The sequence below is a fragment of the Schistosoma mansoni genome, chromosome 2 (assembly GCF_000237925.1).
Source record: "Schistosoma mansoni strain Puerto Rico chromosome 2, complete genome".
NCBI classification, from domain to species: Eukaryota; Metazoa; Platyhelminthes; class Trematoda; order Strigeidida; family Schistosomatidae; genus Schistosoma; species Schistosoma mansoni.
In genome coordinates, this window is record NC_031496.1 from 30,058,756 (window position 1) to 30,073,843 (window position 15,088).

The following is a 15,088-nucleotide window of genomic DNA, read 5'->3' on the forward strand; positions in this document are numbered from 1 at the left end:
GTTTTAAACGATACTGTAGAATCTAATTTAATTTAGTTTAACCGATAATTTCTAAAGGTTGTAAACAATCTAGCAAACATTACAATTTGAATTCATAAATAAGAATTATACTTTGTTGTTCTCTAAATTATTGATTAGCTTAAGTTAAACGGTAACTAAAAATCAGAAAATATTGAGTAGTTTTATTTTGTACAAATGGAATCAATACATTCATGATACAACAACACGATCATTATTGATTTGTTTATTTAAACACATAAATATTGGTACGAAGAGGCACCAGATATATATGCGCCACACAAATCATTCGATTTCTGTAACGGCTGGAATACCGCCCGGGCGCCCAAACCGAAGATGGTTTTCTTAAGGGGCTACACCCCGAGCCTTAGACTTAGAGGTCTAATCCAAAAGGTAGTGGAGCAACGTAAGAGATGGAGTACCATGGTAGCCGGTGCCCAACAGCATGTTCACTGACCATTTGTTCCCTCAGGATCCTGGAACCCATGTGCACCATCGGTTTGGAATTAGAGTTTTCCAACTCCCTTAAGTGGATCCTATATATCCATTATTATTGATTGTAAAATAATTTTCATTTTAAAACAATACATGGTATTAGGAAAACGATTATTGATATTCCGGACAGATATCTTTACAGAACATTTTATTTCATTTATGAAGATAATAAATCTTTTTGTATCTAAGCCGATTTTGTGTTGTGCTTTACTTGACAACAAGTAAATCAACAGTTTATTGCATCTCTTAATTAACATATCATTCTGCACATATAAATATATTGTATCGATTGTACAGTTTACAAATAAACATTGAAAAGTTCAATATGAATAAAATCAATTTAGGATATAGAATTGTGACAAGTTTGTACTGAACATAAAATCAATAAGTAAGGGGAGAAAGAGAGATAAGAAGACATATATATAGGTATGATTTTAAATGATCTGTTTTGTATAAAATTTTCACACATAAACATACAGACATAACATAGAAAGTCACAACATAAGTGGGCGTGGGGAAAGGTTGCGCCACACCTCTTATCACCACAACGATAAGAAACTGATATGAATGAAAAAATATACATAGCAAAAATAACAGTAGCAGAGTGGTAAATAACATCGAATATGAAATAATTTTAAAAACCTTTTGATTGTATAACAATCTATAAGGGAACAATACCCTATAATACGATCAGATTACGCACATTATAAATAGTCGACTGTACCAATGGGAGCTTAATTTCACTACAACAATCTTGTGTGAACCTGTGTGTGAGCCACGCCTTATTGTCTGGAGACCAGTGATAACAACCAATTATTAAATACCATTCGTTGCCGAACTCCGTCTGGAGCCCTTCTAGAGTCAATACTGATTCAATGCTCGGGTAAAGAAGGTTGAGCACGGAGTTAGGAACCCTATCCCGAAAACAGAACCTTGTTAAAAAAACGCTGACCAGAAAAAAATCATCATAACTACCATAAGTTGACGGCTGAGCGGTTTTAAAGTTAAGAACTCTCTGTGAGACATGAAAGTACTAGTTTCGATCTTCACTGTGGTAATGGGTGCGCGCAGTGCTGAACAGTCTCATATTAGAATGAAACAACTTTTCAGTGCTTTCTGGTTTTCATTAGTTACCTAAGGCCAATTCATTATGTAAACTATGAAACTCAACAATTTATAAGAAAAAAAATCAAGGAATATGGAAAAAACAAACAAATAGTTTAACCTCACGGGAATTCGATACAATTGACGACTTTTTTTCAGATAGTCATCAATTCTCCTTCTTAATCTTTCGTAACCACATCGATCTTCAGGGATTGCTGAGGACTGTAAAATAAAGATTAGATATGAATTACAAATGTAATACAAACAGTAGGAATTAGAAATCGGCACTTGCAATACAGATCAAATTACTACTATGGACATGATAATCCAATTGGACTACCATGATAATTGACGAGAAACTTGGAAGGAATAACAAACTTTTTTAAACGAAATCATCAAGCATTTCTTAATATGTAATTTTAGCCGCCTTAAGGGTACAAGTTTGATAGAGAACAGACTGAGAGTCACTGGGATATTGTAGGGACAGCCCGCGGTGAACTCAAGGAAGCTCAGAAAGAGCAGAAGACAGCCCATCTAATCATCTTTTGGAAGAACATTTCAGAATCTTGATATATGGCTTGCCGATCGGACAAATGATAAAGGCCACTACATGAGGATTGGATGACTGTAATGACTTCGTTTTTATTAAAAACTAAAAATACATGAGGTTTTAATCAGAAGAGACTGACTTCAAGAGATATTTCCTTGAGTTCTAGTGGGAAGCAGTGACCAGTGGAGTTCAACCAGGTTTGTTGTGAGATAACAACTCACTGAAGACAATTGGTGAACGGTTGCTCAAACATCGTGGATCGGTTGAAGTTAGACATTAACACCGTTGGATGCCGGTCGGCTCAGTGGTCTATCGGTTAAGGGCTTTGGCTTGAGACTGGTAGGTCCTGGATTCGAATCTCGCGAGTGCGGGATCGTGGATGCGCACTGCTGAGGAGTCCCATAATAGGATGAAACGGCCGTCCAGTGCTTCCAGGTTTTCCATGGTGGTCTAGCTTTAATTGACTCATGGTTCCAACTTTGAAAAACCTGAGGTTTTTTTTATCATACTTGACACTATTTGGAATAAGATTCCTTCCCACTAGTATTTTGACTTGCGACTTGGGTTTCAAGCGCTCAAGTGCTCAAGTTGAACGCGGTATAGAAAGAAAAATATATAAGTTCTAGATATAACAGATATAGACAAACTTAAAATCAATGACATCGATTATTGGTCTAAAAACCTATGAGAAAAATAATCAAATCATATAAGTTGGATGACAAAGTTTTCTTACTTATAAAGTAGTAGTTAGCTTAGAGATAACTATATGTGAATGACCTAAAACACACGTAGCTTACTTGCTTAATGAACTTATGCTAATGACAAACTAAGGTCAACCATACAAATACCATGAATCTAAATTATGACCAAATTTTGAATTCTCTGATATAACTTCTATTCATTTTAATCCTTAGAATTAATATTGGACTACACAGACTACTTATTCAGTATTCAATATTAATAAAAAGAAATAGACTGAAAATTTTGTTGTTTTGATCAATGGTGAATTACTTACACTCACCTGTAAAGACGGAATAATTCTAGGAGGTGGAGGTGACGGTAAAGCACCAATGTATACACCAGTACCAGTCTGTATTAGGGGGAATCAATAAGTGAAAATAGGAACAAAATAGATAACAGGATATGTATACTAAGATGTTTTAAAACTATGAAAACAAACTGTGTGAACCAGTAGAATTGCTTAATAAAGAGAGCAAGTGATGAAACACTATTCCTGGATTCTACTACCAGCAGTATGCCTAAGTTGTATATATGCTAACTAAGACTGATTAGTATTCGTTCTTGGATATCAGCAAAGGGATAATTCAGATTATTACCAATATGAAGCGACCAATAATTAGTGGAAATTTACATTTAAATTCAGCAATTAAATAGCGTTGAGTAGTATAAACAAAACAGGATATTTTGATTTATACTATAGCTTCACTTAATTGTAGACTATTCACTGTTAAAAGAAGTTAACCTGAAATAAATTTATTCACAAGTAAAATAAAAATTTATTTTCATAGTTGAAAGCGTGAGTCAATTGAAGCTAGACCACCAGGGAAAACCTGGAAGCACTGGACGGCCGTTTCGTCCTATTGTAGGACTCCTCAGTAGTGCGCATCCACGATCCCGCACTCGCGAGATTCGAACCCAGGACCTGCCAGTCTCGCGTCAGAGCACTTAACCAATAGACCACTGAGCCGGCATCCGATACAATAAGATGATTTTTATAGCAGACAAATCATAGCCCTACACATTTGCTAATGAGAAACATTTAAGGATTGATGATGAATTTGATGAGCGAGAAAGAGACTCTCTGGTTCTACAAAATATATTGTTTATGGTTTGATAACATATCATGCTGTACTGATCACCGAAATAATATTGTCGGGTAGTATGTGAATTGGGGGGGGGGTATTTAGTTGAAGAAGGCTTATATAAAGGCCATTCAGCTTGAAACCCTTTGAATCTGTGATATAAATCATACCATTAATCAGATGGAGTTCAAACAGAAACCCATCAACGTGACTTCATAGACGATACCGAATGTTTTTTTTTGCACAAAAAGGATTCGTTTTTCTAGAATATAATCAGCTGTTTGTTCAAAACATTCATTCATGTAATTGTGTACAAAAATCTAATTTCCTCGTCGTTTGAATCAAGTCTTATTGACGTGAAAATACCAACGTGTCACTAATGATTTTAATTGTATCGAAACGATTATCTAATCACTATTTCAGTACATAATACATGAATGCTAAACTAAACGTTTATCATGGAAATCAGAAATCGATCAATGTTGGACCACCATTAAAAACCTGGAAGCACTGGAAGGCCATTTAGTCGTAGTATTTGACACCTCGGCAATGCCTATTCATTACCATACCCATGGAAATCGAAATCAGGACAACTGTTTATAAATGCTTGTACCTTTTTCCTGATGATTGTAGTAGTTCTCCATGTTTCAGCTCCGTACAGTAGAACTATTTGTCTTGACGTTCGTATTGAAGGTTGTGAATTTGACATTGGTTGACAGTTGTTTTGAGTTCCAGATGTTCTCCAGTTGTAAAAATGCCGTCCTTGTTTTGCCGATTCTCAACTTCACATCTTCATCAGATCCTCCTTGTTCATCGATTATGCTGTCCAGGGTGTATAGCAGCTCAGATACAATTGAGTTTGTTTACATCTAATCTGGTTAAGCCCTTTTGTTAACTTATTTGATGGACAGTCATACATACAATAACAACCTATCTATACCATTGTACTTTTATTATATACGCTTGAACATTGCTTGCTGCCTACGCATGTATTCATTCCGCTAGCTTTATTATTAATCGCTTAATTGATCCGATGACTCATGCTTTTCCACTTATATATATATGTACATCTCAATCCTGTTTACTGCTTGCTCTCTGCTCTGCTCTACGCTACACCGTATTGTACACGCTTACTCACTCATTCGGCTCTCACACTCACTCGCCTGCTTTACGGCACTGCTCTTTCATGCTTGCCTAACGTGCCCGTAATATTGGATACCTGTGTGTGGTTCAATAACAAACGCAATCAGCCCTTCGTATTCGCCTTCTGATTTATACACCGTTGGGACGTTATCGAGTAACGGTTATCAAGACGAACAATATACGAAGTTAGGGATAATATCGAATATCGACCACCACAGGTGTATAAAAGTTTCCATATTTTCTCTATCAAGTGTGATTGTGTTGGCGTTCTCTGAGTTGTATTCCGGGATCTTTGTTTTTCCATTGTGTATATTAAAACCTATTGCTTCAGAGGCTGTTGATACATTGACTGTCTTCACCTACATTTGCTGCTGTGTATGAGATCGGAGGGCTAAGTTATCTGTGAAGTTCAAATAATCTAGCTGAATCCAAGCTGTCCATTGTATTCCGTGCTTCCCTTGAGACATGGTGGTCTTGATAATCCAGTCAACCATCAGAAGAAAGAGAAAGGCCGAAAGTAAACAGCCTTTTCTGACTCCGATACTCGCTTGGAATGTATCTGTGAGCTGCCCTGTATGCACAACTTTGCAGTGTAGCCCGTCGTATGAATCCCGTCTTTTATTGATGATCCAGATACAACGAATTGTTGAAGAAGGCTTCATAAGGTTCTCCTATCCACACTGTCGAATGCCTTCTCATAATCAGGGAAGTTCAAGTATGGTGACGAGTTCTATTCAATTAATTGTTCAACAATGATCCGTAATGTTGTCATTAAGTTGGTACATGACCGATCCTCAACAATATACATACAGATATATAAATATATAATATTCATCATTGACTTACAGCGATAGCAGCAATCATATATTCTCCAACAGCTATACGATATCTCAATCCAAACAAACCATTCATATTACGTAACTAAATTAGGTAAAAATAATAGATATGTATATATCGATGATAAGACAATAGGGGAATTTACCCTCAATTTCTGCATTAAACGATAATGTAGTTCATAATCAATGAAGGGGAGAATCTATAAATGTGTGGAAAGAAAAATGAGTGAAGTGAATAAGTGGGAGTTAACCAAATGGAACCATACAAACAAACAAAAAAGAACACAGACGAAACTAACCTCACTTAATTCACTTGCTGCCACTTCACCTTTAGTATCTTTCTTTGATCGACAAACTCTAAAGAAAATAATAACACTCAGTTTATTTAGTATTATATGCTTAATTACAGTGGTGAATGTGCAGGAAAAAAGGTGCCCGGTTCTCATTTTAGAAGCATTTAATTTGTGAATATTCAAGGCTATGTGTATACAAACTTTTGTTAAAAAGTAATTAACTGCCATTTATATTAATTTGTAACTGCTTATGATCAGTATTGCTCTCATAGCGTCCTTTTTCATCTTTGATAGGTGAATTCTGTAGAAAATACCTATCATTTCTTCAAAGATTAGAGGAGGAGAAAGAGGAAAATATACAAAGCATCGTGGTCCAGAATTTTGAACAGTCTACCTTCGTAATAATAATAGTGATAGTAATAACAATAATAATAATGGTTATTGAAGCAATTAACTATTCTGAATTAATCAGTAAATGATGCTTGATGGATAGCTGGGTATTTTCAAGCCAATTTTATTTATTTATTTAAACACATAAATATTGGTACAAGGAAGCATCAGATACATATGCGCCGCACAAATCTCATTCGATTTGTATGAGGGTTGTGGTACTGCCCAGGTGCCCAAAATGAAGCAGGAGGTTTTCTTAGGGGGGCACACCCTGAAGGTCTGATCCACAAGGCAGTGGAGCATCGTAAGGAGATGCAGTCCCATGGTAGCCGATGACCAACAATTGATTCATACACCATTTGTTCCTTCAGGATACTGGAGCCCATGTACACCAATGGTTTGGAATCAGGGTTTTCCAACTCCCCTAGGTAAACTTTCCGTGTCCACCAACCCGGTGAAAGCACCGGACACTCGCTTTTGTCCTCTCAATTTCGTAAACAACAGTAATGCCACGAGAAGGCAATGAGTAGGACTTGTGTGGCAGAGGTTATATACGCGTGGCCATGTGAGAGCATTTGGAGAGAGATAGCTGACTCTCACCACTATCGGCCGTACCAGGGCATTTGGGGGCACGCTAAGTTTATAAAAGGAAAAATTAACCAGATTTTCAAACGTAGTGGGATAAGTGTTCTATAGATAGATTAATAACTGTCCGTTAGAGAGTCATGAAAAATCTATAACTTGGGACATGTGTGCCCAATGAAATTCGAATGTAAAACTATAATACTGATATCGAGCAATGATCATAATAAGTGAATTGCACAGGGACGAAGTAATCTTAAAACATAGGATTCCGACGAAGATGTCGAATACATGGGCTTTTTATATTAATACAGATGGTTTTTGAATTGTATCACTTGACGAATTCAACTATAGAATACGATGAGATATAGAGTTTGATCAGTTCAAGATAACATGAAGATTGAGTTTTTGTCATATTTTTTATCCACTTTAATTAACAATCTTGATTTAATTTTTTTTTCCAATCAGTAATACAAAATTGGTAAATCTCTGGGAGAATAAAATATTGCATGAAGTTGTGATTGAGGTTCAGATTAGTGTACTCAGCTTGAAGTCATATTCCGAACATAAGGGCTAGTGATACTAACCCGTTAATCAAACCGAAGTAGGGGAAGTCCAATTCGAATAAGTTTAAAACTTCAGATCAGTGCATATCCATGAAAGAATATACACAAGATTGAGCTTAATCAAACGTTCGGGCTCAATACCTTAGCATCACTGAATCGGGAATAAATAGTCTATGTATTTATCAAGATAAAACAGGTAGGGAACGATTTCATTTCTGTTAGTTAAACTACGCCAAATACAGTTTCTTACTACAGATTCCGGAAAGTTAGTCAATAGTAAGGACATAACTGTTATTAATTGTAAAAGATGTATGTGGAAATCCATGAGTTTCCTAGTCATAATCATCAACTGACCATAATTAAACAATCACTTGGAATCAGAAAGTGATGGATAGTTGTTTTAATCTAATGTGACTCCTTAGTATTAGACATCCACAATAGTTGAAAATAAAATTAAAAGCATGTGAAGACTGATCAGTGAATAATAGATACAGAATTTTACAGTACTCTGGTTACAAATAATGACTGCATAATTTCCTTTACGAATAAAGTTCCGTGGGTTAACCTGTTGTTATGTCGTCGTACCTCTGAGACGCTTGGGTATGAATCTTGATTTTATGAGCATACATTAATCAAGTGACCAAACGACGTTAACTATATCAAATATTCAAATACATTTGTAACAAGTGGTGAAGATTTGTAGCTTGCACTAAAATGGCTGTGGTGAAATTGCTTTTTCTCAGCCAGGTCATTTAAATGTGATAGCTTTCACTATCTTTCCAAAAAAAACATCATGAATGCAAACATAAAGAAAATGAGACATTAGATGTTCTTGTAGAAGTAACCAACAGCTTAAGCTATATTAGTTTAATGATAACAGATATTAGTTAACATTATAAATAAACTTTGTATATGAAGGATACTAAATTTATTATCATTTTTAAAGAATAGACTGACATCTTTCAGTTTATATATATATTTCATAGACTAACCGTGCTTGTACTAGAGCTGGATTACCAATGATCACTAGTTCTGGAGGAAAGTCTGATGAAGAAAATAATAAATCCGGAACATTAGCCGCTTTACATATAGCACATCGTGATGAAGTAACAGGAGAAGTAAATCGATTAGGATTTGTATCGGATGTTGATGGTAGATGACATATGTGACAATTAGGTCTAGTTCATTAGAAAACAATTGAGGAAATAAACGTTAAACAAAATAAAATATTCATTCAAAAAGTCAATACGAGATTGGTCGGAGGTAAATTCAATGAATGGTTTGTTCGCATACAGCAATAACTGTGAATGTATATTGTAATGACCAGCTAGTTTGTGATGACTTTTACTAACTATACAATCTTCACAGAGACAAAAGGAGGTTAGATATTCTGCTATGCAGCATTTTCAGCGGCTTATCTGAGTAGAAATTTCAAATAAAGGCACTTGAGGGACCAGAAATGAACTCAGGACTCTACAATCACTGAAGATTTGGACATTAGCCTAACTACAGAACCACTATTAGCTTATATTATGAACAATGTCTCATAAGATCTCAAACAACTCATGCATGAGAATGTGATAGAGTAATAAACACTAGTCCAGTTAGGATAACCATTATCCAGAAGTACCGTTTCATAAACTAACCATCTCTAAGCATTCTTCGTAAAGAGAACCTTATAAAAACTATCGTTCTGAATAAGATCTCTAGAATAGTTTAGTTTTGTATCAATACTGGGAACAGGTTAGTGAATCCCTAACACGTAATCAGAGTTGTTCAGCCACTTTTAAGTACGAAACAAAATTGATAAACTACTTTGAAATGAGCCACACAGTTATATCTCGCCACATTTATCAGTTTTTTTAATGTTGACAGAAAATATCTTTGTTGTAATTAGGACCACATGTTTAGCTGACTGAACATGAACAAACACATTTCCCACTCAAAAGATGTATCCGTAAAAATTCTAGTAAAGTTTTTATTCTCTGAGTTGGGCGGTTTAGTCGTAAAGTTTTCATCATTCATCTGGACAGCATTAGCACGTTTAAAATTCACTTGAGCTACAAATCATTTCTATAGCCTGGAAAAATCAACACATTTTGACGTACTACTTGTAAGTCTGTCGGCAAATGGAAATATAAAGCAAAGAGACTATAATGGCCAATAGGGTCCAATTATACATCAAACCTGATTTGATTTGACCTGAAAACCATAATCAATAAAAATCCCTATCACCTTTTCAAATATTATTATGAATAAATTCCCGTTAAACTATGGCGCAGAAAGATAGCGATATTCATGGCCATGAAAATGTTTGCGGCCATGTGGATAAATATAACGCAGAAATAAAATAAATTACTGACATCTACAGGTGTGGTGTATGCTACTAATGTCTGTCGACATAAGTAGTATGTAACACCAGTCGGAAGTATAAAACTTGACAGAAGGCTATGAAGGTCAACTGGAAGAAAACAGAAACAAAATTAGAAAGGAATCATGAATCGGGAGAATAATACAGAATGTGAAGGAGAATTGATGGAAATTTACAAATGAAGTATATAATGTATGGTTCCCATATTTTACCTACATACTCTGTAACTTCCTACCCATATGCATTGGTCGCCCCCACCTGTGTTCTTATTCATAACATAGATACTGACAGGCCGAGTAAGTTTCAGACATTGTACATTATGGTAAAGAAACATGATTAGCGGAAGACCATTGATTAGGGTATCCAAACTACAGTTCAACTAAGAATGAATACACCATGAATAGACTTAAGAACAAATGCAACACAGGAATATGTATCAACACTAATTAGTCTTGTTAACAGTATAAAATTTATTTGGTTCAGTTAAATATTCGTTATGCACATGATATTCATTATTACTTGGTTGATCTATTTGGTAGACTCCAATCATATGACATATTACCATCAAGTTAAAAAAAGTAATGCTGAACAAAACTCCATCATTAAAGAATCTTATAAAAATTTAAGAAAAGTGTTTGACTGAGTAAATTTCAAACAAAAAGAGCAGAAGACAATTGTCTAGTGAATATGATCGCTTAACTAACTTTACGAATGAAACTTGGACGATATATTGATTAGTAGATATTATACTTTTCTGGTTACTTAGTCCTGATAGAATTCTATCGAGCAGCATACAATATGACCACTACTATTACTTAACATTGAGTTTACTATTTGGAACCAATTAGTAAGAAACACTATACTATGATAGTTGTTACTTACCAGGAAGGTGTACTGACAATCTTAAAGAAGCTAACGCTCACACCACTAAGTGTGGTTGATCTAGACACTAGCAAACGTTTCCGACTACATGATAGCAAAACACCTGACAGATGAAACTGTAAAATAGTACACTGGAGTTTAATAAGAAATTAAAAGGCACAGTGAAGCAAAATGAGACTGAGTGAACCTTAGCATCGAAATACCAAAATACAAACTGGATTACTATGATAGTGAAGTAAATGGCGGGCATGAATCATCATTGCACATTAATGGACGTCAGTTAGTTTAAAACAATGAAAAACGTGACATAGGTATTCATCGGTTTCAGGTGCTATAATTTACATATTGTGCAACGACAAAAGTCAACGTGATGATATCCAAGGAAATTGAAGTATTCGCAGAATTAACGATAGTAGAAATTAAAAAGTTTAAAAATAAAATTAAAAACATGTGAAGATAATAGTGAGTAGTAAAGACCGTATTTTACAGTAACATATCAGTAAAGTATTTTTTTATAACGAACACAATATTAGGAATGCCAAACTACTACCTACCTCGGCGAGCGATGTTGTCCAGTCTAAGAGTAGGCTAAAAGCAAGCCTGGGATGGCCAAACTAATAAACTAAATAAAGTCATTAGACAATTGGACTGAGCCATACAGATGAGTGTAGACTACTTGGTTGAAGTCCGCGTGATTATCGTAAGTAATAGTTATAGATTTTGAGTGAAATGACTCAGAGTCAGTTGCCAATGAACTAAGTACATTCACTCTTTGTCTTCTGTTAGATTCATGTTCACGAAATCTTTTTATTCATTTGTCTATGCCCAATTGTTTCTGCTACTACTATTATTATTACAGATACTGTTATTACTTCTACTGTTCTGGGACTCAGCTTGGTAGTTTCATCCTTCGGTGTTGCAACTTGAATCAATGCACGTATGTGTAGGGTTTTACGTTGCCTATGAATGACTGACTGATTGAGAAAAGCAATAAAACTAATGTCTAATGTTCCACCGTACAATTTTTATCGTTGAGCTTATTGATTATTTACTGTTAATAAACTTTTAAAACGTTTAACAGTAAACAAAATGATGTACTTTAATTGTGGGTCAGATATTACATTTATGTAACCGAAACAATAGACTACTATTTATAGTAAGTCATAAGCAATGTAGAATACGATAAATATATTTGCAGTGGATCAAGTGGACACAACACATAGACACAGTGAGATCGAATGAGCAAGACAAATCCCAGAGTAGTAGGAATGTTAACAGTTACAGCGTTAGTAAAAAAATATTAGGGACAGATAATATGATTCGACAAGAATGAATTGATGGAATACAAAGTAAAAGATAACTTTAAAAGCTAAAACCTAAAGAAAGATAAAGAGTGAATGAATCTGTATCAATATGACCAATTCTGAGTCATGTTATTCGACGTATCAAAGCATTGGTTACGAAAATTGCGTGGACCCCAACCAGATAGTCTGGACCTATCAACATAGACAAATGTAACCAGTTTATGACTTCATGGACTTATCATATTTTTGGATTGAATTGTCTCACAAAAATGAAGTATTTCTTATTGCAAAAATATCATAGAAAGTGGAACCACAAGCTAAGAAAAAGATACGATGAAAAGTACAAAACTTCTAAAATACGTCATATTTACTTGACTGAGTTGTTGATATCATGAAATATTTTTTTATGTGGAAGACATTTATCAGGTGTTGTTTCTTCTTTATAAGATTCTTTGTTATATGAAGATGTAGGCGAAGGTACAGGAGTTGTTTCTGACGATGAAATATGAAGAGAATGTCTAGCGCTAGTGAAATCAGGAGAACAACTACGAGTGCAGGGCTTTTTTGAAGTACATCGGTCAATGGTTGCGAAATAATTAGACGCTGAATATAGAAAAAAATCAAAAAAAGAAATAAACATGTATTAAGTTGCAGAGTTGTCTACGAAAAAAATGTTGAAAAGTAGTATAATTAAATGACTAACAATCGGTTAACGACCGATAGAAGTAATCGAAATGTAAATTACTCATTTAGAAACTAACTACAAAACTTCAACTCAACAGATAAAAGAGGACAGAATACCCGGTCAACTAACTTAAATACATCCTTGAAAAAAAAGAGTTGTTTCCATGCTACCCTTAAAAAATATCTGTTCCCTGAGGTAGTTAAAATGAGAAGGAATCTATTCACTTGATGGTTTTTTCTCATACTAATGAAACGTTATTACTCCGAAGGTTTCTGATATACAGTGAATTTCCTATGGCTTAATCAAGTGACTTTACGTATGCCTAACCTAGGTTTTATTGTGTACAGTGAACGGAGTAAACGAAATATTCTAAATGAAGGAAACGACCGTGCACATTTCGTCCTTCTGTGTTAGAATAAGACAACTAATGAGAGCAGTAGTTGTACTGGTTTACGGTTTAGGCAACAGAAAAGTACATGATGATGTTTACAATTTTATGATAAAAGCCTAAATTATCTTTCAAGTTGTGTTTTCGGTCAAGGGAAATCCCTTCATATTTTGCCATGATTCGAGATAAGGTTTTCACTGATGGCACGTTGATACTTCTATTATTTACTAAATCAAGCTTCCTAAGTGTTTATTAACAATCATCGGTTTATTTCACACAACACACTTGTATTTAAAGCATTCAAATTACGAGTCTGTAACCTGAAATCATGAGTTTTTAAAAATTCTACTTCACGGCTGTTGAACGGTTTTCACACAGATTTTAAAGTAGAGTGTATTATGTTGTATGTTATGCAGTGAGACCAGGTAGGGTAGGGAATGTGTATGGTTGAATGCTAGAGAGATAACCGCCCAACGTTTGGAGTTTATCACCGTAACCCAACTGAGGTTAATACGCAATTAATAAGTTGTTATTTATTAAAATTTCTTTGATGTATTGACATTGATAGGTAGTAATGTGAGATCAAATAGCATGACTAAAAGCACAATACATGTGTAAAAATAATACAGATAATAATTTAAATTTGGTCATGATCATTTTTATACTACTTATAAGTAGATGATATTATTACGAAGAATTATCTTATTGATTTTTTAGCTAATTGGTCTCATGCTCACAACTTCTTTTGTCAAAAGAAGTCAAGCCAAAAGCTTTCGATCATCCTCAGTTTGATAAGATCACCTTTTTCAGTAAAAATTAAACTGAATCCTTTAAATCTAAATTTTAAGAGAGATGGAAGTACTATTACAGGTCAAAGGGTAAATGAATGTAAATTCACGATTTATTGATATTGGCTACGTAGAAATCTATCTGGAAATAGATGATGGAGAAGATACACAGCTCAGGTGTATACGAAAAAGACCAATTAGCTAAGTAGAACCCAGATATATATATATATATATATATACCATTTACGGTAGGCTTTATATGTACCCATAAACCACTGTCGTATGGCTTGTTTCTCTTATTTCGTTCCCCATCTTATTATTTAGTCTTCCTTACATATAGTCACTTTTGTTCATTCATGTGTTATTTTTCATTTTACGGTGTATTACTGTTTGATATGTCTATATATAAACCACATCTGTTTGAAATATACATAAAATAAGGGCTGGTTGCTACTTATAGTCTTAAAGGTAAGGCATCGAGAGGAACTCGCCAAGAGTTGGCCAATAAGGGCCTAGCTACCGGCTCAAGGTCAGTAGTGATGGTCGGGCGTATATATTAGGCCTGGTCAGCGGTGGTAGACTATATAGTAAATAACGGATCCAAAATATAGATAGGATTTCGATTGTTGTTTGGGCACGTAATCAATCCTATTATAGAATAAAATTACCAACCTACATGAACAACTTGTTAATTGTTTCAAAGTCATAGTCTTTTTACATTAATCTATATCTACACGTCGACCTCAACTTTAGTCAACACTTTTCTTGCATAAACTGTGTATAATTTGAGACGGTGGAGAAGATTTGTAGCTCAAGTGGATGATTTTGATGGAGTTTTGTTCTCTGAGCTGGATGGTTTGGTCGTGGAGC

At 34.7% G+C, this 15,088-nt stretch overlaps 1 protein-coding gene across 1 annotated transcript in view; it reads right to left on the minus strand.

The window, feature by feature from the left end:
- Positions 1-15,088, minus strand: part of Smp_133590 (hypothetical protein) — a gene marked incomplete at both ends in the record, with an annotated part of 65,204 nt that overhangs the window by 17,636 nt on the left and 32,480 nt on the right. Inside the window, 6 exon segments of the mRNA XM_018796343.1 lie at positions 3,188-3,256; positions 5,980-6,054; positions 6,116-6,169; positions 6,269-6,326; positions 8,793-8,978; positions 12,729-12,960. Of these exon segments, the coding sequence (XP_018650565.1) occupies positions 3,188-3,256; positions 5,980-6,054; positions 6,116-6,169; positions 6,269-6,326; positions 8,793-8,978; positions 12,729-12,960 (674 nt within the window).